At 30.8% G+C, this 26,185-nt stretch overlaps 1 protein-coding gene and 2 pseudogenes across 2 annotated transcripts; 2 read left to right on the top strand and 1 right to left on the bottom strand.

Moving 5' to 3' along the window:
* The first annotated feature begins 6,282 nt into the window (after positions 1-6,282).
* Positions 6,283-9,191, top strand: LOC143238290 (techylectin-5B-like). Its single transcript, XM_076478381.1, has 2 exons — positions 6,283-6,442; positions 6,527-9,191. Exons 1-2 carry the CDS (start codon positions 6,316-6,318, stop codon positions 6,655-6,657), a joined length of 258 nt encoding a protein of 85 aa, XP_076334496.1. The 5' UTR covers positions 6,283-6,315; the 3' UTR covers positions 6,658-9,191.
* A 7,404-nt stretch (positions 9,192-16,595) lies between these two features.
* Positions 16,596-17,935, bottom strand: LOC143236256 (techylectin-5B pseudogene; annotated as a pseudogene).
* A 3,222-nt stretch (positions 17,936-21,157) lies between these two features.
* LOC143238791 (techylectin-5B-like) lies at positions 21,158-23,423 on the top strand (annotated as a pseudogene). The gene is made up of 5 exons (XR_013020763.1): positions 21,158-21,350; positions 21,537-21,786; positions 22,580-22,685; positions 22,815-22,979; positions 23,064-23,423. The product of XR_013020763.1 is annotated as a techylectin-5B-like (transcript).
* The last annotated feature ends 2,762 nt before the right edge of the window (positions 23,424-26,185 follow it).

The raw sequence follows: 26,185 nt of genomic DNA, 5'->3' as shown, positions 1-26,185 counted from the left end.
GTGAAAAAATACGATAAAACTTTAAAAGGAAAACGTTAGAAGAAACTTAAATATTTTTAAGTAAAATTGGAACAAAAACTTTACTTGTTCCTAACAAGTTCAAATAGTTTTTTTTTTTAAACATGGGTTCGTTCTGAAAGTTATTTTTCAAATCTTCCACATAACTGCATTTATTGAATAAATAGTTTTTCTTCTCTGAAAATAATGGTTGAATTTTAAATAAATGTTTCCGAAAACAACCAGTAATTTAGAATTACCTAAAAGCTATACCATGAAACAAAGCTTAGTTCACTTACCGTCCACCCTCCTCCCGATGTCTCCATATCACAGTAAACAGAAATCGACTGGCTCAAAAATCGTGGCTGAATCTTGTAGACTTCACTGGTTCGGTTAAGTTGTTGTTCATAGATGGTGGCACAGTCTTCTGGTAAAGGCGGCTTTTGTTCCGTCGTCTGTGTCACACAAAGAGATTGTTGAAAGGATCGGTTTTGTTTGTCATTAACAATTGGTGAAAATGTTCATTCAAGTGTGCTTGTAAAAACACATCTAAAGAGTTACGGATAAAATGTTTAATGTGAAAACAGTAAACTAGTTGAACATACATTGTTATTAACAATGACATTGTAATATTTAAGTTTAACATTCTAACGTAGTATGTAGTTATAAATATTACTTTAATAGATGTTAAAGTTTTCTGTAAACTAAAATATTTCAAGTAAAATATATTACCTTCTATAGTAGAAATCCTCTCTCTAGCCAGATCTACTAATTCTATAACGGAGTCCACTATTCCTTTCAGTGACTCAACAGTATTACAAGCTGTGTGATGAGGGACATAAGCTTGGGTCAACACGAAGAAAGACAAAATATTTAATATCTTCACAGTGTTGCACATTGTTAAATGGTTAATAACACAAAACTGGTTTCTTATAAACTGAAGATGTGAACCTTCTATCAATGGTTTTATAGTTGTATTTAACAGGATATCCAAAAAGGGTTTTTCTTAAATTACTACAAGTTAGAACCGTGTTAGTAACTGTATCTGGTGTATTTCACACTGAGTCCAAGAAATGTTTATAGTTTTCTAATTATGTCTCTTGTCAACATCTGTAATTTCTACTTCTTTTTATAAACATTAGAGTTATTATTATCGTAAGAGTTGTTGTCTGTTTTTTTATAATCTTTATATTAATGATGCTATAGAACCTTATACAAAGTTATGTGATTTCATCGTAAAAATGAAAATTTGTATTATAAAAGAGATATTTGTATATATTTTACCGTTTATAGTTTACGTGCTAGTTACTGAGTTTTAGAGCTGAAAGTTTTTAACTTAATATGTATCTTGCAGAAGACATATAAATACTAAAATCCCTTTACACGTAAGTTTTGATATTTTTCAGATATTTCCCGTCTTCAAATCATACATTTCTACATAAATAGAATAAAAACTTGGATACTTTTGTTTGTAACCAATTTTAATATCGTACAAGAAAACGCTCAAACTTAAAGACAATGATTTTGTTTTAACTTAAAATTGTTCTTGATATGTCTATAAACTTACTTAAGAAATACTATGACTTGTAGGGTAATATTATTGTTTTTATGTTAAGGTTAGCTTAAAGGTGTTCAACTTTAAATAAAACGTGAAGTAAATCATACATAAACAAATCCAAGTATACACAAGATACTTTTAATCACCACAGTGATATTTATATTTTATTCTAGACTGTATTTTTTTAGTTATTAATATAAAATTATTTTTTAACATTCTCCATTAAATATTTCTTAATTAATGTTAATTCTTCAACATAGATTAACTTTTTGAAACCTTGGTGTCAATACATTATACCGTTTATTTATTAAGTACTAAAAATTTAAGACAATAAAACTAAGATGGAAAAACCAATTAAAGATGACAATATCCATAGTCATTAAAGAATATCCATATATAGTCATTGAACCTGAAATGTTAAAGTACAGTTTATCATTACTTTTTATTGTAGTTCTTATTTTATCTATTAACTGTATGTTTCATTATATTCTGTGAATATCTTTCACTATTTTTAATTTTTAATACTTTAATTTCTTCACCAATAGATGACATCACATGAAAAAGGTATATTTTTCACACTTATGATATACAGAACATTTGTTTTATTTAACTTCACGAACAACTCATATATATTTTTCTCCTTTCCGTTGATGCATACACCAAAGTACGGACATACAGAAAGATGGTTTTAGTAGAGATGGACTAATATGATGGTCCCTCTTTACCAAGCATATCCCTGTCACCTTTTTCTTGAGCGAGATTGTCAAATATTACGTATATTTGACGCACGTACGTGATATCCTGGGATTCAATTACAGAATAATCGATGTAATAAGAGATGTGATACTGAACAACACGTAAAGTATCATCTAGACAATCTTCTAGTAACAAACTACACCCATGTAGTACTATACTAAAACATGAAGATATTTTGCCAAGCTAAATAATTCCGGAGTATTCTATCTGTAGTGTTTTTGAAGTTATATTGTTATCTTTTTCAGTTTTACTTTGAGTAATTTTATGCACAAACTGGATTATAATGTTTCAATAGAATCATGTATGTGTACTACTGTGGATCGTCTCTCTCAGTATTACTGTTACAGTGTCTAACCAAGGACTTAGTTTGATTGTAGATAAAACTGACCACAGTGACGTGGAGGTTTAGGATTAGATAAGAAATGAAAGTGTTAACAGATGTACAGTATCAGCAGTAGGTATAGATAAAGGTCTACAGGATGGTTATGTTTGTTTTCATAGAAAACTACACTGACTAACACAACACCAACATTATTTATAAAATACAATATTATAACTGCGACTACTTCTATATTGGAGAAACAAGTAGAAAAATGGAAACCAGTTTCAACGAACAGATAAAGTCACCTTCACACGTTTTCGAACACCGCAAATCAAATAAACACAATATAACCATAGAAAACACCCGAATACTAAATAAAGAAACAAACATAAACAAATGCAAAAGCCTTACTTATACAACAATGCAAAACTAAAATAAACCAATACAAAGGAATACCTTAATACCTATATTAACAAAGTTAATCCAACGTATATGCACACCCTCTATATTCCTACACTGCGTTACATGTGGTCGGTTATCGGTCAGTTACTTCTTTCTTTCTTTCTGAACCTGACGATGACCGAAGAAGGTCGAAACGTTGTACGTTCCTCTACATATTACTTTCTCTATCCATACCAGCCGTTTTTACATAGATATATTTCTATACAAGTGGGTTTTCTCGTCATCACGAATAGGCTTTTTGTGGTTTGTCTACCAAGGATATCGAAAACCGGTCTTAGCGTTATAAACATAAAAATATACCTCTGAGCCACTTGGAAAGCAGGAGGAATCCTGATCAGTGTTAGTACAGAAGTAATTTATTATTGAAATATTTAAAAACAACCATGGTTTCACTATGTACAGGCTGTAATGGTTTGTAAACAGGTTTACATATTTAACCAAATAATCTTGACAATTACTTTGACACAAGTTGGTCTAGTCGTCTATAAATTTTTCTTTACTTGTTTTTAAACTTCAATTTATTTCTAAAATCTTAGTTTTAACCTTTTTCACAGACATGCAAATCTTTGAAGCTTTTCATTGGATCGAGTTAGTGTTTAGTTTCTGTAAGTTGATTTCATTTTCCTTAACTTCCAGTTTCTAGAATGTTCTTTAATTACGGTTTCTACGGAACGTCCTGTTTCAAATACGTACATGTTATTACACATTAATTGGTAAACACCTCTGTCACTGTACTTATCTGTTTTGTCTTTGCTGTTGAATAACATTGTTTGTACACTAGAAGTATGAAGAAACACAATACTTTCATATAAAACATAACATAGCGCCCTCTTCTGTTGCTGAACACATCTTGAATTCTTTGTTTGTTTGTTATTGAATTTTGCGCAAAGAAACACGAGAGCTAGCTGCGCTAGCCGTCCATAATTTAACAGTGTAAGGCTAGAGGGAACGTAGCGAGTCATCATCACCCACCACCATTTCTAGGGCTACTCTTTTACAAATAAGGGGATTGACCATCACTTATAATATCCCCACTGTTGGAAGGGCGAGAATTCTTAGTGTAACGATGATTCGAACCTACGACCCCCATATTACGAATCGATCGCTCTAACCTCCTAGCCATGCCGGTCCCTACTGAATTTGTGACAGTAGTTATTCGTGACTGAAACAACATAAAGATTATGAGACACATACAACAATCGAATAAACAAGTTTGAGAGAAAACATTTGCACAATAAAAAACACACCACTATGTATAAACAGATCTAATGGACCAATCAACGTGTCTTGTTGCAAGACTTGGTTATCTTAAATACTGTATCAAATATGACGTACTTCAAATCCCCATACCTAGACCTTGTTTCTCAAAAATTAACTCTCCCATTATCAGTTGAAACTGGTTATTCACTCAACGAACACTGCAGAATTTGACTCTGATGATGAAAAGACGTTTATCAAAACCAGTTGGCTGTAAATTATATTGAATAATTATACTTATTATACCACAAAACATCGTTTTTTTAAAGTCGTTGCTCTAAACATTTCTAGGACTCAGTGTGACATACATCACATACGGTTACTAAAACGGTTTTAGCTCTGAATGATCTAAGGAAAATTCTTCTTTAATATCCTGTTCAATACAACTATAAAACCATTGATAGAAGATTCACATCTTCAATCTAAAAGAAAACAGTTCTGTCTTATTAACCATTTAACAATGCACAACACTTCGTGTTGACCCAGGCTGATGTCCATCATCACACAGCTTGTAATACTGTTGCGTCATTGAAAGGAATAGTGGATTCCGTTACCGAATTGGTAGATCTAGCTAGAGAGAAGATTTCTACATTAGAAGGTAATATATTTTACATTACACAAAACTTGAACTTCGATTAAAGGAACATTTAAATGTTAAACCTAAATGTTATGTTGTTAATCTTGGTAACACAATATTTTCAGCTCTTTTAATATTTCCACATTAAAGTTTTTATCCGTTATTATTTAGATGTGTTTTCTGTAACCACACTCGAACGAACATTTCAACCGCTTGTTGATGACAAACAAAACCGATCCTTTCAAAAATCTCTTTGTGTGACACAGACTACACAGCAAAAGCCACATCTACCAGAGGACTGTGCCAGTATCTATAAACAACAACTAAACCGAACCAGCGGTGTCTACGAGATTCAGCCACAGTTTTGAACCAGTCAATATTTGTATACTGTGATAAGGAGACATCAGGAGGAGGGTGGACGGTAGGTGAGCTAAACTTCCTTTTGTGGTGTAGCTTTAGTTAATTCTGGATTACTGGTTGTTTTCATGAGACATTTAAATCAAAGTTAGCCATTATTTTCACGGAAGAAAAAGTTTCAGGACCAAATCCATATTTGAAAAGATAAACGTTTAGAGCATGTAACGTTTTTGTTATAATTTTTATCACATTTCTTCACTGATTCCGTTCATTAATATATGCTATTTTATTATATTAAATATAACACGTGTTTTCACTTGGTAATCATTTCGTTTCAGGTTGTATAGATATATATATAAGGATGTGTATCTGTGCTTAACCTGACGCTTTCTACATGATAATAAATATATAACTGTGCTTAATAACACATAGGAATCTACTCTTGAATTTATCTTGATGTTATGATGATATTATCCTACAATCATCCATGAAACATAAATTCAGATCATTTGAATAAGTTTTGTTTTCGATTTCAAATCTTTCTTTTTTAGACAGGTTTCATGAAAACAAAATAATCTTGAATAATTCAGATGGTATGAATACATTTTGTTTCAGATTTAAAGCGTTTCATTTTCACACAGGCATAAAGACAAAATAATTTTGAATAATACAGGAATATATATTTTAAAGTTTCATTTTGATATTTATAAAACTTAATTATATCAGTATTTCGTATTGCTTTTCTTATTTCTAGCTAATTCAAAGAAGAGAAGATTTTGGAAAACCAGTTGAAAATTTTACAGATCGTGGGTAGAATACAAAAACGGTTTTGGAAATTTAATCCAGGAGTTTTGGTTAGGTAAACCTTTATATATTTATCTAACAGTGATCAACTACTTATTTATTGCCGTGTTATTTAGTATTATTTGATATAATTAATTATTTACTGTCTTATAAACTATTTATTTATGATATACTACTTTGGTTACAGGAAATGACATCATCTTCTCGTTGGCCAATCAGGACAATATGGTGCTCCGTGTTGATCTTGAAGAATTTGAAGTAAGTCGACGATATGCAGAGTTTGACGGGTTCTTGGTACGAAGTGAAATAGAACTCTATAAAATGAGTTACAAAACGTATAAGGGTGACGCGGGTGAGTTTATACTTTATTCCAATATATAACATCTTACATTAATTGTTTATATATTATTTATTAATTATTTCGATATTATTTTAGGAAATTCTCTTGCTCCCCACCACAATATGATGTTCAGTACCAAGAATAAAGACAACGATAAATACAGCGGAAGTTGTGCTCATAATCACAAAGGCGGATGGTGTATAATTCATGTCATCGTTGTAACTTAAATGGTTTGTATTACACTGAAGATGAGGTAGATTTTACCGATATTACCTGGTATGAGTGGAAAAGTGGACATATTACACTAAAGACAAGCGAGATGAAAATAGGACCAGTGGAGTTTATTTTTGGTAAATAAATAAAAATACAAAGATTGTTTGTTTTTTGTTTGTTAAATGCTTATTTTCATGCAAATGTTGAAAACTTTATCAAATATAAAATCTTACAAAATTAAATTTCATAAATAATCAGATAATTTATGTTACTTAACTCGTTACAATATCTTTTGCGATATAATCTATATAATTTACGTTAGTTAAAGTTACATAAAATTTTCATGTTGTAAAATAACTAAACGAAAGTTTGATAACTTTGTAGTTCATATTCGATATGTTCTGTTCTGTTTGTGTCACGTCTGTGACATAAATTATGAGTTCAAATAATAAACATGACTGTCTTCCTTCAGACGGCGCTGTATAAAAAGATTTACAATATCAAATGGAATTAAATTTAAAAAATAATCAGATAATTCAAGTTACTTATCACGTTAAAATATCCCTTAGTATATAAACAACATATTTATTGTTATATTAATTTTCACAATCATAGACTAATGATATTTAAGATAATACAAAACTTTAAAGTAAAGATGAAAAATTATCTGATGTTTAAATTGTAGATAATTTTAATTGTTAACGTTCTCTTCTAAAACTAAAACGTTTCATAATAATGAATGTTACAAGAGTAAGTTAATATAGAGGTGTTGTAAATATGAAAAGGTTCATATCGTAATAACAAGTTCGGTTGGTTTGTTGTGATGTTAAGCTACACTGTCTTGTGTAAATTACGGGTATCGAAACATGTTTTGGACTGACTACAAATGAAGGTATTTCATAACTTAGTGAAAACCGTTAGACACAGATAAAATTTATTTAGGTTCTATATTATTATTCATAACATACATGTTGAAATGAAATTTTAGTTTTTGGAGAAATTAACTCATTTATTACTGAATTTTTCGACATCTATTTGTTTTAGTTTAAAAGTAGAATTATTCATAAACACACGTCTGTAGGATATTATAAAATTCTGTTTGATAATCTGTTAGTTTTGTTTTCATTGCAACTTCCATGTTTCAATAACATTATTGCTAACTTTAAACAACAGCATGGTGTAACCCACTTTGTAGAAACGTCTGCGTCTGTTGTCTGCACGTTACTGTTGAAGGTTGATTCTGTAGTTGTAACGGCGTACAATTATGTGATAGAACCCGTTCACCTAGAGACATGGATGTTTGTGTGTCATTTAGGCAAGTTTGTTCAGAAGAAAAAGTTGTTTTTGAATTGCTAAGTTTGGAAAAGTATAAATTAGTCTTATAAAACATGCTTTAATCAAAGTAAGGACCATTTGCTTCAAAAGACTTTTGCCAACATGTAACGATGCTATTTATGCTCCTGCTGTAAAAATCGGAGTTTCTATGATCAATGAACTTCTTGAAAGCTTCTTCTGCAGCTGACTGGTTTTGAAAGCGTTTATTGTTTAAAAAATTCTCAAAGTGCTTGAAAAAATGAAAAACCTGTAAGGGAAAGGTCTGGAGAATAAGGTGGATGAGGCAGAACCTCGATTCCCAATTATTTCAATTTTAGGAGCGTCATCCTGGACAGGTCTCATAGCGCCGATATTGTTGATCTTCAGTCAGCTCATGCAGAACCCACTTATACAACTTTTTATTCTTTCAATCGCACTTATGAGGTTGGCAGTGCTTGATCTGCTTGTGTCTCTGCAAGCTTACAAACTGCTTTGCGAGGATCTGTCTCAACTGGTTTCCTTATTTCATCTAAGGAAGGCTTCTTTCCACGACCTTCGTGGTCTTCAAGACTTTTATCTCCATGCTAAAACCTGTACGTTCAGTAACAGATCTATGGCAGAATGCCTGGTTGATGTTCCGTGTAGTTTCTGTAGCTTTTCATCCAAGTTTCAAGTCGTAGAGAAAAATCAGACGAAAGCCCTTCTTTTTCATGCTGCCTTGGGGGGTTGCGAAACTTACTCTTAGTAGAGTTGAAACAGCAAACAATTAAGACATCTTGTAAGCGACAAACATTGGATTAAACCAACCAACGATACGTTAATCAATATTCAGCTTCTAAATGTGAACGTGATAATTCCGGCTTTATTTCTGGACAATCTAATATAACTATAGAATGCCGTATAGTAATATTAATATATTTCATTCATTTGGACAGACAGACCACCAAGAAAGTTTACAAGTTAAATCACACCGTGAATGAATATTATTTAATACAGAATTTATTATAATGTCAAATATTTACAACATGTGTAACGATGGTAACAAAATACTTCAAAAGATATTACAGTTAGTATTTATATTCATCCAGTAAACCGTCAGGTTCTGTAGAAGAATGTGGTAACATACACTGTTTTATTTCTAATGATCGAAAATCGATTTGTTTGTTGATTAAATTAAAATTAATAAACAAAATAATAAACTAAACTAAAACATAATAAACAGTATTTTAAAACAGATGTGTCGATAGTATGTTTATTTCAGATACATAATTGAGGTTCACAAAGTGTGTCTGTAGTAAAACTGACATTGACCACATATGTAGAAATTTAAAGTTCAAGATGAAGAAATATGGAAACATTGTACAAAAATATAAAGTAAATAAATTGGTATTAGAAGAAAACTGCCTCCCCACATATGTAAAATGTTGGTAGGTTTATACATTTTTGTTAGATAATACAAAAATGCGTAAAACCATATGTTATTTAGAAAACACCCAACAAGATCTGGTCAAATCCTACGTTAACACTGGCTTCGGTAAATATATGAACTGTTATTGATTTTAGTTACATTTTATTATAAATAGTGTTGAACACCTGCCGTAGTTTCTTATTATTCTAATGAGCCTACATATATGATCAAACAACTTTCTCTGCAATTGTGGAGTCATTAAAATATATCATAGAAATAAGAGAATTAATGTTATGTTATGGCCAAGTCAATCAATCCGATTGAAAATTTATGGGCTGAGTTAAACCGATTAACTAACGATCACAAACCAAACATGGAAGATGAACATTTTAAAGTACTCAAAGAAGGATCACAGTCAATTACCCAAGAACATCTGTTCAAACTCATTGAAAACATGTCACGTTGATGTGAAAGAGTTCTGAAACCAAAGGGAATTCCAACTAAATATTAACTTATGAAACTGATTTGGGTTATTTTGAGATTCATCTTTACGTTCGACTCGTAATTCTTATCACATCAAACATGATCGCACTTTCACCGATGGGGGCGTTATAATATCCAGTCAATTCCACTATTCGTTGGTAAAAGTACTCCAAGAGTTGACGGTGAGAGGTGATAAGTAGCTGCCTTTCTTGTAGGCTATCACTTATAAATAAGGAGAAACAACCCTCCTACAACAAGACGATCAAAAAAGTAAGCTTCCTACAATAAAACATAGAAAGACGTAAGCCTCATACAAAACAAACAAAGAAGTAAAACAAAGAAAGACGTAAGCCTCCTAGAACAAAACAAACAAATAAGTAAGCCTCCTACAATAAAACAAAGTAAGATTCGTACAACAAAACAAAGAATGCCCGGCATGGCCAAGCGTATTAAGGCGTATGACGCGTAATCTGAGCGTCGCGGGTTCGCATTACAGTCGCGCCAAACATGCTCGCTCTTTCAGCCGTGGGGGCGTTATAATGTGACCGTCCACCCCCCTAATCGTTGGTGAAAGAGTAGTCCAAGAGTTGACGGTGGGTGGTGATGATTAGCTGCTTTCCCTCTAGTCTACAATTACTAAATTTGGGACGGCCAGCACAGATAGCCCTCGAGTAGTAATATATATCCTATGATAAAAGAAAGAAGTAAGCCTCCTATAACACGACGAACAAAGTAAGCCTCCTACAGTAAAACAAACACTTTAGTTATCTATTATACAGATTTTCCGTTTTACACTAAGGTTTCCTATTAAAATATATTTACGTTTTAGAATGTTCTATAACAATATTATATACGTTTATAGCGAATATATATATAACACTATAAACCAAAAGAATGTAGACATTTTTTTCCTAAAGAAATACTTATTTCACTTTTGCAATGTAAGTACTGTTTATGTGGACTCTAAGTTGAAACATTTAGTTTTAAGAGAAACACATTTTCAAATCATTACATATCAAACATTATTGTTTTTTTAATTGACCCTCACAGTTCTATAGTGTCATTACCATCTCTTACGATAATAACACCTCCAGTATATATATTTAAAAAAGCGGAAAATTGTAGATGTTGACTAAAACTATATTTAGAAATTATAAACCTTTGTCGGACTCAGTGTTAAAATCATCAGATTCAGTTACTAACACGTTTCTAAGTTGTAGTAATTTAAGGAAATCACTTTTTTGGATATCCTGTTTAATATAGCTATAAAATCATTTAACAATGTACAACACTGTAAAGATATTAAGTGTTTTCTGTTTGATTGTGTTAAACCAGGCTGATGTCCATCATCACACAGCTTGTAATACTGTCTTGTCACTGAAAGGAATAGTGGACTCAGTTACAGAATTAGTAGAACTGGCTAGAGAGAGGATTTCAACTTTAAAAGGTAAATATTTAATCTGAAGTATTTAAGTTTACGGAAAACTTGAACATCGATTAAAGGAACATCTAAAAATAACTATTTGTCAAGTTAGAATGTTAAATCTAAATGTTACAATGTTATTGTTCTACAACCACACTTGAACGAACACTTTAATTGATTTTAATGACTAAGAAAACCGATCCTTTCAACAATCTCTTTATGTGACACAGACGACAGACCAAAAGCCACCTCTACCAGAAGACTGTTATAGTATCTATAAACAACAACTAAACTGAACCAGTGGTGTCTACAAGATTTATCCACGGTTTATGAACCAGTGGATCTCTGTATACTGTGATATGGAGAAATCAGGAGGAAGGTGGACGGAAGGTGAACTAAACTTTGTTTTAAAGTGAACCTTTATTTTTAATGAAAATTTATTTGGAATTAAGGAACTTTTACAACTTGAAAAAATAGTTTATTAAATACCTGATTATTTCGAATAACTTGTAACTGATTATTGTACTTTTTCATTAAACTATTTGAATTATCACTTTTAATTTCAGAGTTTGTGAGACATGTTTTCACTTGGTAATCATTTCATTTTAGATTATTTACCAACTGATAATTAAATTGACCATCACATTATAACACCCCCATGGTTGTAATGGCGAGCATGTTTGGTGCGACCGGAATTGAACCTCGCGTTCCTCAGATTACGAGTCGAGCGCCTTAATGATTTGGCCATGTTGGGCCTCGGAGGATTATCAAGGATAATTAAGTCGAGGATATACAGAGTATGACGAGTGAAATAGAACTCTATAAAATGAGTTACAAAACGTACAAGGGTGAAGAGGGTGAGTTTAAACTTTATTCTAGTATATAACATCCGACATCAGTTGTTTATGTTTTCAGGAAATTTTCTCGCTCACCACAAGAACATGATGTTCAGTACCAAGGATAACGACAACGATAAAAATATCGGTATTTGTGCTCAAACCTACAAAGGCGGATGGTGGTACAATTCATTCTATCATTCTAACTTAAACGGACTGTATTTTACAGAAGATAAGATAGATGCTACCGGTATTAGCTGGTATTACACATTAGAGTAAATACATGGCAAAAGATATTAGGACATAATTATAGGTGGATACCCTTAATTTGTGTTTATTTATACATAAATATCAACAAACGTCACAAATGTATATACAAATTTCATCATTTAAAATATTAGGGAAATACAAAATAAGGTGTACGAGTTGGATTTAGAAGAAAAAATTCTAGTTAAAATGATTTTGTTATGTACGAAATAAATAATTTCTCTGTGAAAACGTTTGTTCATTAAATGTTTATATTCTGTCCATATCTTACTTAAAGGCGAATTTTTGTTAACCCTATAATTTATATCTGGTATATTATATTATATTGTTTTGTAACATTTGTGATGAAACTGTCAGTTGAAATAATCATGTTTCTTACCCTACAGGGCCTGGCATGGCTTAGCGCGTAAGGCGTGCGACTCGTAATCCGATGGGCGCGGGTTCGCGCCCGCGTCGCGCCAAACATGCTCGCCCTTCCAGCCGTGGGGGCGTTATAATGTGACGGTCAATCCCACTATTCGTTGGTAAAAGAGTAGCCCAAGAGTTAGCGGTGGGTGGTGATGACTATTTGCCTTCCGTCTAGTCTTACACTGCTAAATTAAGGACGGATAGCACAGATAGCCCTCGAGTAGCTTTGTGCGAAATTCCAAAAACAAACGTACCCTAAAAATTATTTTGTGAAAAAGGCTTAGCTAAATCAGGCAGAATTCTAAAATAAATATTTATTTATGATCTTTGAAGTAACAGAAAATTCACGAAGTAAAGTTTCAAAATAATTTTAAAAGTAAATTCCAAATATTTTTTACTGGTAATATACTTTTCTATCAAAATGTAACGTTTTATATTAATCACGTTTATGCGAGCATGTGTAATATAAGTGTTGTGAAGTTACTGGAATTGTTTCATATCTTACTGATAATGGAAATAGTGTTATGTCAATGTAAATATCTGTAAACAAGAGTCACGCGCCAATTATTGAATGGTGCCACAAAAACAAAAAATCTATAAATAATTTCACACTTTCGTTACCGAAGATTCAGACAACTTATGTACAAGAACCATTTCTTTATAACAGAACATAATTTTAAACAATACTAATCTACTTACAACAAGAGCACGACTTTCACCAAAACTGTACGTGAAGATTTAACAATTTCACTGTAATACTGATAAATCATGAAAACAATTATTCTTGTTAATAACCGTCATGTTTTTACAGTTTACAGTATTCTAGTTCTTTAAAAATTTCTGAAAGGATTCACAAGTATTATCAAATTAATTAATTAATTTAATATCCTCTGGACTCTGGATGTGGCAATGAATGAATCGGTGATGTGTTCCACACGATAACGTGATCTGCATATATAGAGAAATGAGGGTATATATTAGCTTAGGTGTATGCCATTTGGGAATAGAAAGTAGGGTAGTGGGCAGAGTAAAGACCCTGGAGATCTTCTGCATTTCGACGAGCTGTTGTTGATATTATCCTTAACAGTTCTATTAATGATAATGGAAAAGAGCCACCTGGTGATGGGGATAAGGAACTTGTAGCTAGTTAACTGATACTTTAGAGTATTGTGTCAGACACTATGGAATGGTTGCATTACATCTACAAACGCTGCGACTGTGAAGTGGTTCTGGTTGAACAGTTGGTGTATCGATTCTTCCAATATTACAAGATGATTGGTTGTCTGTCTGTTTTTTGTACTCACGTTCTGTTTATTGTTGAAGATGTTATTGGTTCACAAATAATGTAACAGTGCGTTGATATGACTTTGTCCATGAGCTTACATAAGTTCATGTTGTGTTTTAAGGAAGTTTTTTTTCTCTCTTAGATATAGGGCACGCAAAATGATTACTGTGTTCATGTGATAGGAATGAAGGGTTAAAGAAACAATAATAATAAATAATAAAGTACTGGATATACATATATTGTAAGTCTGGGTAGCTTAGGCCCAGGAAGAGCCACAGAAAAGTAAATAATTCAATTCAGTTTGGAACATTTTAAAATTAAAATGACTACCATACTTTTCTTCTTCTTCGTCACTGCTGTATATGATGTTATATTACACGGAAAAAAATAAGTTTATTCGGGGCTAGTCATATTTCAATAATTACTTGTTGTTTGACAGATCTCCCAACATTATATTCCGTTTAACTTTATATAGATATTTGATTACCGAAATCAGTGAAACCTATAATTTAACTACAAAATAGATTCTGTAGAACTGAATGTACCAACACACAGGGCCTCAGGTTAATTACAAGACCTAACATCAGAACTTTAATTTGGAATTAGAAATGAATATAAATAGTTTTGTATATAATAATAGTGAATAAAAATGATATAAAATTAAATATTGTTACTTAGCACAGTTATATTTTCATGTAAGAAGATGAAGAATGAGCCAGAATTTCGTCAAATAATTTGATCACAGCCAGCAGTTATCTCAACAGTTTATTTTCAAGACTTCCTTGTGAGTTCTGCTTGAACTATTCCTACGACACACGGGAATTATTTTAAATATGTTATTTCCAGATTATTTATGGAACAAATGGACTACGTTATTGTTACTGCGTTTTTTAAATTTTTGCGTGCGTACAAAGTTACTATGCTGTAGCTTAGAATATTTAACGAAATATCTTTCTGTCTGTATTTGTTACACTTATTATTATTAGTTAAGTATAAAGAAGATATGTGTAATATAATATCCAGATATAGAATATTCTACGATTTTCTTCCGTACTATTAATTAAGGTTCTTTCACGTGTGTAAAATATTTACAATTATACATTAATGTTTGGTAACCACTAACGTTACTCAGTTTATTTCACGAAGTAGCTAATATGGCTACAGTCTGGATATTTAACATTACCTTCCCTTTTATACATCCAAAACCCTACTAACGTATTTTTATTTTGAAATCACAATCGATGTTTGACTTTTACCTATATTATATTACCGAAAATATGGGGTCCTTCTATTCCGGTTAGTAGGATGTACCTCTGACCCACATCCTCTAGAGCTGTTCTTGGAAGAAAGGTTTATTTTGATACTTGTACATACGTTCATTATATGACACAAGAAAATTTTTATACAACTTTGCTATCATCAATACAAATCCATAACTTAAGACATTTTACTGGTGGCTGTTGTAATGCAGTGTAATCATTGCTATAAATAGATTGGTTTTAAAATTATTCTACTTCTTCAGGATGGTAGTAATGCCGTCATTACTGACACTGATTTTAAACGTTTTGAATCGTTTGTTAATAAATATTATAATAAATTTGTGTGAATTTTAAAACGTATTTATGTGTTTTGTTTCAATGATTTACACCAGCTTCACTCAATATTCCGTTGATAGGTTACAAGGAATGTAGGTAGTCAAAACGACTCAAACTTAATATTTCAATATTGCTATTTGACCTTTACACTTATAACAACGAAACGGCCTGAAATGGGGAACATTAATAAATGTTTTCTGATAATAACAAAAATTCGAGATTTATTGCAATATTCTTGATTTAGGTAAAGATGTAATATTTAGAAAATATGAAAAAAACTTTCTTACAATTGAAGGTTCTAGGTTATATTTTATAGAAACACCAAAATCTTTAAAAGATTCAAACAAGTTAAATCTGGCAGGTAGAAAACAGTCAGTATTAAGTTGGTTTCGTTTCTTCGTTATATTGTTAAACATTTTAACACGGCGCCATCTGAAGGTGAAAATTTCTAGTGATTGTACAAACAAAACAGAAACAAAAGAAGAAAATATATTATGTAAAAATTCTATGGTTTTTTAACACATTTTATATAAAGTACTTGTGGACAATAAAACTTAAAAAATAAATTATTTATTTATGACACATATATTTCAGGTTCTTCAGAACACATTAGAATAAAATAGCAGTCGTAAACATTCACCAAAATTACTTTATTTCTTTGTGGTAAAATATCGACTTAAATATAATTACACACAGATAAAAAAATAAATCATATTAAAAATATCTGTCTATCTTGTCTGTCTATCATCACGTATAACGTAAAATATAATTTTGCAAAATATATTTAATTTTTATTTATTATTTATTGACCTATGATAAACTTCACAGGTCTTATTTTCATTTTGCTTGACTTTAGTGTAACGTGTTTACTTTTCCAATCATACCATGTAATACCAGTTGTATCTACCTTATCTTCTGTGTAATACAAACCATTTAGGTTACAACGATGACATGAATTATACCACCATCCGCCTTTATGGTTTTGGGCACAACTACCGCTGTTTTATCGTTGTCTTTATCCTTAGCACTAAACATCATGTTGTTGTGAACAGCTAGAGAATTTCCTAAAATAATATGAAAATACTTAATAAATAATATATAAACAAATAATGTAAGATGTTATATCCTGGAATAAAGTTTGAACTCACCCGCGTCACCCTTGTACGTTTTGTAACTCATTTTATAGAGTTCTCTTTCACTTCGCACCAAGAACTCTGCATATCTACGACTTCCTTCAAAGTCTTCCAGATCAACAAGGAGCACCATGTTGTCCTGATTGGTCAACGAGAAGATGATATCATTTCCTGGCACAGAAGCAGTAATTAATAAATGAATAGTTGATAACACAGTAAGTAATTAATTATATCAAATTATAGTAAATAACACAAAAAGATATAAGTAGTTGATCACTGCTAGATAAATATATAAGGTTTTACCTAACCAAAACTCCTGGGTTAAATTTCCAAAACCATTTTTGTATTCTACCCACGATCTGTAAAATTTTGAAATGGTTTTCCATAATCTCCTCTTCTTTGAATCAGTTATAAATAAGAAAATCAATCAGAAATACTGAAGTAACTAAGTTTTATAATTATCAATATGAAACTTTAAAATATATATTCCTGTATTATTCAACATTATTCTGTACAAAATATGTGGAATCTGTCTGCAAAAATATTGATATGTATTTTAATTAAAACAAAATTCATTATTATGATTTGATCTCCAATGACACAGTGGTATGTCTGCGTCTTACATTGTTAAAACGATGTGTCGAAACCCATGGTGGTCAGAGCACAGATAGCCCATTGCCTATCTTTGCGATTAACTCATAAGAAACGTATGATTGCTGAAAGGATCGGTTTTGTTTGTTATTAACAATCGGTAGAAATGTTCGTTCAAATGTGGTTGTAGAAAACACATCTAAACAGTAACGGATAAAACTTTAATGTGGAAACAGAAAAGTAGTTGAACATACAGTGTTACCAACAATAATATTGTAACATTTATGTTTAACATTCTAACGTAACATGTAGTTATAAATATTAATTTACTCGATGTTCAAGTTTTCCATTAACTAAAATACTTCAAGTAAAATATATTACCTTCTAAAGTAGAAATCCTCTCTCTAGCCAGATCTACTAATTCTGTAACGGAGTCCACTATTCTTTTTAGTGACCCAATAGTATCACAAGCTGTGTGATGATGGACATCAGACTAGGTCAACACGAAGAAAGACAAAATACTTAGTATCTTTACAGCGTTGTACATTGTTAAATGGTTAATAACACAGAACTGTTTTCTTATAGACTGAAGATGTGAATCTCCTATCAATGGTTTTATAGTTGTATTAAACAGGATATCCAAAAAGGGTTTTCCTTAAATTACTACAAGTTAGAACCGTGTTAGTAACTGTATCTGATGTTTGTCACACTAAGTCCAAGAAATATTTATAGTTTTCTAGTTATGGTTCTTGTCAACATCTGTAATTTCTACTTCTTTTTATAAACATTAGAGTTATTATTATCGTAAAAGTTGTTGTCTGTTTTTTTTATTATCTTGATTGTTTGTTTTTTGAATTTCGCACAAAGCTACTCGAGGGCTATCTATGCTAGCCGTCCCTAATTTAGCAGTGTAAGACTACGGGGATGGCAGCTAGTCATCACCATCCACCGCCAACTCTTGGGCTACTCTTTTACCAACGACTAATTGGATTGGCCGTCACATAATAACTCCCCCACGGCTGAAAGGGCGAGCATGTTTGGCGCGACGGCGATCAAACGCGCGACCCTCAGATTACGAGTCGCACGCCTTAACACGCTTGGCCAAGTCGGGCGTATTATCATGATATTAATGATGCTGTAGAACTTAATATAAAGTTATGAGATTTCATTGTAAAAATAAAAATTTGTATTACGAAGAACATGTTTGTATACTTTTTACCGCTTATAGTTTACGTGCTAGTTAGTGAGTTTACTCTGGTTTTCGTGCTGGAAGTTTTTATCTTAGTATGAATATAGCAGAAGACAAATAAATACTATAAACCTATTTACACGTAAGATGTGATGTGATATTTTCCAGAATTTTCCCGCCCTTAAATCATACATTTCTACAGAAGTAGAACAAAAACTTGGATACGTTTGTTTGTAACCAATTTTAATAACGTACACAAACACGTTCAAGCATAAAGACTGTGATTTTTTTACCTTAAATTTTTTTTAGATTTGTCTAGAAACTTACTTAAGAAACACTAAGATTTGTAGGTTATTATTATTATTTTTATGTTAGGGTTAGCTTAAAGGTGTCGATCTTTAAATAAAATGTGAAATAAATCATACATAAAAAGATCCAAGTGTAAACAAGATACTTTTAAATATTACAGTGATATTTATAATCTATTAATGACTGTATTCTTCTTTCAGTTATTAATCGTAAGATGGAAAACCAATTAAATATAACAATATAACAATATCTATACATAGTCATTGAACCTGAAATGTTAAAGTACAGTTTATCGTTACTTTCTACTGTAGTTCTTATTTTATCTATTAACTGTATGTTTCATTATTTCTGTTCTATGTCTTTCACAACTTTTAATTTTCAATATTTAATGTCTTTAAAAATAGGTGGCAGTTCATGTAAAAAGTATCTGAAATGTCAATAAATTATCTGACTTATTTTAAAAATTAATAATTTCACAATTATCATACATAGAACACTTGTTTTATTTAACTTCAGGAACAACTTATAAGGTTTTCCTCTTTCCGTTGTTGCACTACACTAAAGTTCGGACGAACAGAAAGATGGTTTAGTATTTTTATCAAACAACATGAACAGTTTATCAGTAGATTCACGTAATCAGAGATTAACAATTTCCAAATTGAACAGTCCACATAAGTGGTTGCAAAAATCAGCCTCCCATCGAGTGCAAAAAATCTACGCCCTTGATTACAAACAATTAACAAATATTAAATTATTATAATTTATTCAGAGTAGAGAAACGTTTGAAATTATTTTTATAAATATATTAAAACTGGAAATACGACAACAAAAACTGAATTTAAAATATAATTCTAATTCGTAGGTACAGATTTACCTGAATTAAAGTATTGGAGTTGTTACAAAATTTGTCAAAAAATTCTTTAGGCGACAAAGTCGGGGTGATCTGTTTCTGATATACTTTTATAGCATTTCTCTGTAGTTTAAACATAAAAACCCAATGTCAGAAACAACCAAAGGTAACTTATTAATAGAATTACAGTACTGTAAAAGATTTTATAACCAACGTGTTAGAAATAAAGATATATACTAGTGGATATATTGGAGAAAAAAATAAACACGTCTTTCATTGATATAAAATTATAAAAAGGTTCTCTTTTTCACACTAATCTATTCAATCATTTACATATAAGTTAATAGTAAAACAGTTGTTTATATTAAGTGTAACTAGATTTTTAGAATCATATTACACAGTGAATCTATGAAAAATTTGAACAAATTTTAGTAGCAGTAAAACACATATAATAATTATTCATAACACAGTAATAATACGAGCTTAAAAGTTTCCTTAATATGTCTTACTCATTATCAAAATAATACATGTATACTACAACAATATTTAATTACTTGTCAATACACCAGTGTAACCACAATAGAAACCTGAAGTATTGCTATGGTAACTATAACTATAATATAGTACAAGTGTAATAACTACATGTAATTACCACAAAGTAACCGGAGGAAGGGATTTAAAGTGTAACTAATGAGATTAACCGTAACACACACAACAAACAAGAAAATAAAAGTAACTAGGAGAACTTTATTATACATTCTGTCAGTTTTATGGTGATATTAACGACTGTTGGTGAAGAACCAGACTGAAATTATACCGTACCGACAGATGCTCATCCAGACTGTATTACCACAACTGCTGATTTATAAAATAATTAATGAACAAATGTAGAAAGGTTAATGCACATATGTCACGTATTGTCACAGCTACAATTTCTCAATACGTGTTATTATGTCTTCTTCATTTTCTCTGTTGAATGTGTTATTATCTAAACATAAATAAAAACTAACGAACATTCTTCCACGTAACGTTACATTAAAATATTTGTTTTTCCTGTTTAATACATGAATACAATATCAGTAGAGAAACATTCTTGTAAAAATGAATACTTTAGGGTCTATAAATATGTTTAAAAGTTAACAAGTCATGTTTAACATTAACATTAAAATTATTAACTGTAGACAACAACTCTTACAGTAATAATAACTCCAGTGTTTATAAAAGAAGCGGAAAATTCAGATGTTGATAAGAAACATATTTAGAAATCTATAAACATGTCTTGGACTCAGAGTGAAAACATCAGATACAGTTACTAACACGGTTCTAACTTGCGGTAATTTAAAGAAAACCTTTTTTGGATATCCTGTTTAATACAACTATAAAACCACTGATGAAAGATTCACATATTCGGTCTATAAGAAACCAGTTTTGTGTTATTAACCATTTAACAATGTACAACACTGTGAAGATATTAAGTATTTTGTCTTTCTTCGTGTTGACCCAGGCTGATGTCCGTCATCAAACAGCTTGTAATACTGTTGGATCACTGAAAGGAATAGTGGACTCAGTTACAGAATTAGTAGATCTGGCTAGAAACAGGATTTCTACTTTAGAAGGTAATATATTTTACTTGAAGTATTTTATATAACGTAAAACTTGAACATTGACAATAGGAACATCTAAAATAACTATTTGTCAAGTTAGAATGTTAAGCCTAAATCTTATAATGTTGTTCTTCGTACTAATATATGTTGAACTACTCTTATGTTTCCTCATTAAAGTTTTTATCCGTTACTCTTTAGATGCGTTTTCTACAACCACACTTGAACGAACATTTTCACCGCTTAGTAATGATAAGCAAAACCGATCTTTTCAACAATCGCTTTGTGTAACACAAACGACGGAACAAAAACCACCTCTACCAGAAGACTGTGCCAGTATCTATAAACAACAACTTAACCGAACCAGTGGTGTCTACAAGATTCAGCCTCAGTTTTGAACCAGTCTATTTCTGTATACTGTGATATGGAGACATCAGGAGGAGGGTGGACGGTAGGTGAACTAAACTTTGTTTCGTGTTGTAGCTTTATTTAATTCTGGGTTAATGGATGTTTTCGTGAAACATTTAATTAAACGTTTTCCATTATTTTCAGAGAAGAATAATCTGGTTTGTTATATAAATTCAATTATTTAGAAGATATGGAAAATAAGTTTCAGAACCAAATCCACAATAAAAAATAAATAAATATTGAAGTATATTAAGAACTTGTAACTTTTTCTTTTAAATTTTTATCATATTTCTTCACTGATTCCGTTCGTTAATATATGTTATTTTATCATATTTAAATATAAAGCTTATAACACAGGTTTTCATTAGATAATCATTTCATCCAGTTTGTTTATATATATATATATATATCAGAATGTGTATCTGTGTTCAATATGAGATTTTCTACATGATAATAAACATATAAGTGTTTAATATAACAAAGAAATCCACTCTGAAGTTTATGTTATTGATTATTTTAAGATTCTTGAGAGATTGAAAGCATATTACTTCTTATTCTAAAATCGTCTTTCGAACATAAATTTATATCATACGTGTGTTACGAAATAGAGTTTGTAACAATGTGAGACCGCAAACATACCGCTATGTCATTGGGGACAAATCATAATAATGAGTTTTGTGTTAATTAAGAAACGTATCGATATCTTTAGAGACAGTTTCCACATATTTTGTACAGAATAATGTTGAATAATACAGGAATATATATTTTGAAGTTTCATTTTAATACTTATAAAACTTTGTTATCTCAGTATTTATTATTGATTTTCTTATTTGTAGTTGATTCAAAGAAGAGGAGATTATGGAAAACCATTTGAAAATTTTTACAGATCGTGGGTGGAATACAAAAATGGTTTTGGAAATTTAACCCAGGAGTTTTGGTTAGGTAAAACATTATACATTTATGTAACATAATCAACTAGTTATTTTTTCATGATAATTTATATTAGTTGATATAGTTAATTATTTACTATGTTATAAACTATTTATTTATTATATACTGCTTCTGTGCTAGGAAATGACATCATCTTCTCGTTGACCAATCAGGACAATATGGTGCTCCGTGTTGATCTGGAAGACTTTGAAGGAAGTCGAAGATATGCAGAGCATGACGAGTTCTTAGTACGAAGTGAAAGAGAACTCTATAAAATGAGTTACAAAACGTACAAGGGTGACGCGGGTGAGTTTAGACTTTATTCCAGTATATAACATTCCACATTAGTTGTTTATATATTATTTATTAATTATTTCAACATTATTTCAGGAAATTCTCTCGCTCACCACAACCACATGATGTTCAGTACCAAGGATAAAGACAACGATAAAAACAACGGTATTTGTGCTGTAAGCTATAAAGGTGGATGGTGGTACAATAACTGTCACAATTCCAACCTAAACGGTTTGTATTACACAGAAGATAAGGTAGATTCTACCGGTGTTACCTGGCACGAGTGGAAAAGTAAACACAGTACACTAAAGACAAGCGAGATGAAAATAAGACCTGTGGAGTTTGTTATTGGTAAATAAGTAATAAATAAAATCTAAATATATTATGCAAAATTGTATTTTATGTCATAAGTCATGATAAACAGATAATATAAAGAAATAGTCTTAACATGTTTTATTTTTTTCTTTGTGTGTAATTATATTTAAGTGGATATTTTACCATAAAGAAATAAAGTAATTTTGATGAACGTTTACGATTGAATTTATACATAACATACACTGTTCCGTTTCTGTTTAGTTTCTACAATCAATAAATCTTTTCACTTCAGATGGCGCTGTGTTAAAAGGCTTAAAAATATCACGATTCGACACAGCACCTGTATTATTTCAGAGATACTTTACGTTGTAACTTAGACACTTCAATTTATACGAACTTATACATCAGCAAATAGCCTCCAAACAATACTGAATCTGTCTTGTGATTACATATCATTAATTATATATAATAAGAAACAACGACCTGTAATTAATTTTGATAACAAACGATCATTCTCTAAAATAAACAATTTAACTGAAATCATCAAGATAAATATTTCTGAAAGTTACATTTTATCTGAATCAATAATTCAGACTTTTAAAACCCATAATTTATGTTGTTATTAGTAAACAATTATTAATGTTAACATAGAAAAATAAAACTACATAAAACAACCAACATTTCTTGTTAAACAACATACGAGTGTCTTATGTTTCTATCCTGTACGATGGTGCTCTATCGTATAACATTTGTCATATATTTTCAAAACAGGCGTGGCCCGATTGTTTGAGTGCCGAACTGTTGTTCCGTTATTTATTTTAAGTTTCCTGATATGTTGAGAGTATATTACTTCTTATTTTAAAATAATCTTTCACACATTAATTCAGATTATACGTTGTTTGAAAGTTCGTCAAACAAAAATGTGAATCGTTATGAAAGTTACTCTTTAATATGTTTTTATTTTTACATAAATGTATCACAAACACAACGGCTCAAAACGTTTGTAATTAGTGTCAGTAATGCTGGTGTTACTATGTTTAAAATCATAAATTATTTTACAAATGACGTTTCAATATGTCAAAATACCAATATTGAATACTAATACAGAATTAAAGAAAATATGAAAAAGATTAAACTAATGACATCACCACCACTGTTTATTAAAATCCGTATTCAGTTTCCATGGTACTACGTACAAGATGATTTATTTTAATTTCACAGAAGATGAGTGCTTTTAAAAGCTATGTACAGAAAGTTTAGCTTATATATACATATTTATATTTTATTGGTTTAGTTAAATTATATCAGTGAAACAATGAAATTATGAAACAGTCCTCATGATATTCAATAATTTGTCGAAGAAAAACATTTACTCTCCAAAATAGCAATTTCTGTTTGTTTTTCCGCCAGAGGTCCACAGTATATCAAAGTGAATTAGACTGTCCTACATAATAATCGATCATAGACATTAACCTTATCCAAGAATAAATTAATTTATAGTCACGTATTATACATTGTATAATATAACAAGTGAACTTATAGACACTGAAGATGTCATGTTTATAATACGAAATTTATACAAAATGTACAAAATATTTAATACAGGTAGAGGTTCTGTAGAAAATAACATTTTGTTCTGGACCTGAAACATTGTAGAGACAAAACACTTTTGTATCATATTTTGTAAGACCATTAGATTGTTACAGTATTATCATTTTATTATAAATCGTTTACCAATATCAATAAATTTTATAATTTTAAAACCTATCTATTCACAGGAATAATTCAACAACATTTTAACAGTCAGCAGTGAAATATTTCAAGTTCTGGACTTGTGTTGATGAAAGCACAGCAGTATAGAAAATTTATTGTGTCATATAATGAACATTTGTACAAGTATCAATACAAATATTCTTTTCCAACAAGAGCTCTAGAGTATGTAGGTTAAAGATACATCTTCCTACCTGGTATAGAGTCACCCACATATCCTCGACAGTATATTATAGCAAAAAAGACAAACATAACGTGTGATATCAGAACAAAAATACATCAGGTGCTTGTTTGGATGTATAAAAGTTATGGTAATGTTAGATATCTTCTCCGTAACCATCTTTGTTAATTTTTTATCTTTGTTTGCGAATTTCGCATAAAGCTACACGAAGATTATGTATGCTAGTGGGCTATTCTTTTATTAAAGAACATTGGGATTGACCGTAACATTATAACTTCCTCACGGCTGAAATGGTAAGTATATTTGATATTACGGGGACTCGATTCCGTGACCTTCAGATTACAAGTCGAGTGCCTTAACCACCTGGCCGTGCCGGACCTAGTGGTTAAAGCATAAGTTAAACTGTATTATGTTAGAGGTTACCGAACATTAATGTAAAATAGTAAATATTCTACACACATGACAGAACCTTAGCCATTGGTACTGAATAAAATCGTGGAATATTATATTACACTTGTGTTCCGCATACCGAAAAAATAATAACTGCAGGAAATGTAGTTGATAAGATATTTCGTAAAATATTCTACACCTAATAGCTAAAAAATTAAAAAACGACAGTAAGAAAAAAGTATTCCACTTCTTCAGTGAATGTTCTGAAAAAGAGATATAAGTAATACCATAAATCGCAGTAATAGTTAAAGTACTGCTCACTAGTGGTCGCTGTTCTGGAAGGCCTGAAATTATTGTGCTTTTAAGATCGTCACTTGTGATCAAATTATTTGATAGTTCTGGCTTATCTATATCTTTTTTACCTGAGATTATAGCTACACTAAGTAACAAGGTTTGATGCTATATTACTATTATCTAACATTATTCGTTTCAAAACAAGTTATATCAATTTCTAATTGAAATATAAAATTCTGACATTAAGGTTAGTAAGTAGGCTTTGGCC

The sequence above is a fragment of the Tachypleus tridentatus genome, chromosome 13, assembly GCF_004210375.1.
Source record: "Tachypleus tridentatus isolate NWPU-2018 chromosome 13, ASM421037v1, whole genome shotgun sequence".
In the NCBI taxonomy this organism is placed as follows: domain Eukaryota; kingdom Metazoa; phylum Arthropoda; class Merostomata; order Xiphosura; family Limulidae; genus Tachypleus; species Tachypleus tridentatus.
This window is presented reverse-complemented; position numbering and strand designations above follow the sequence as displayed.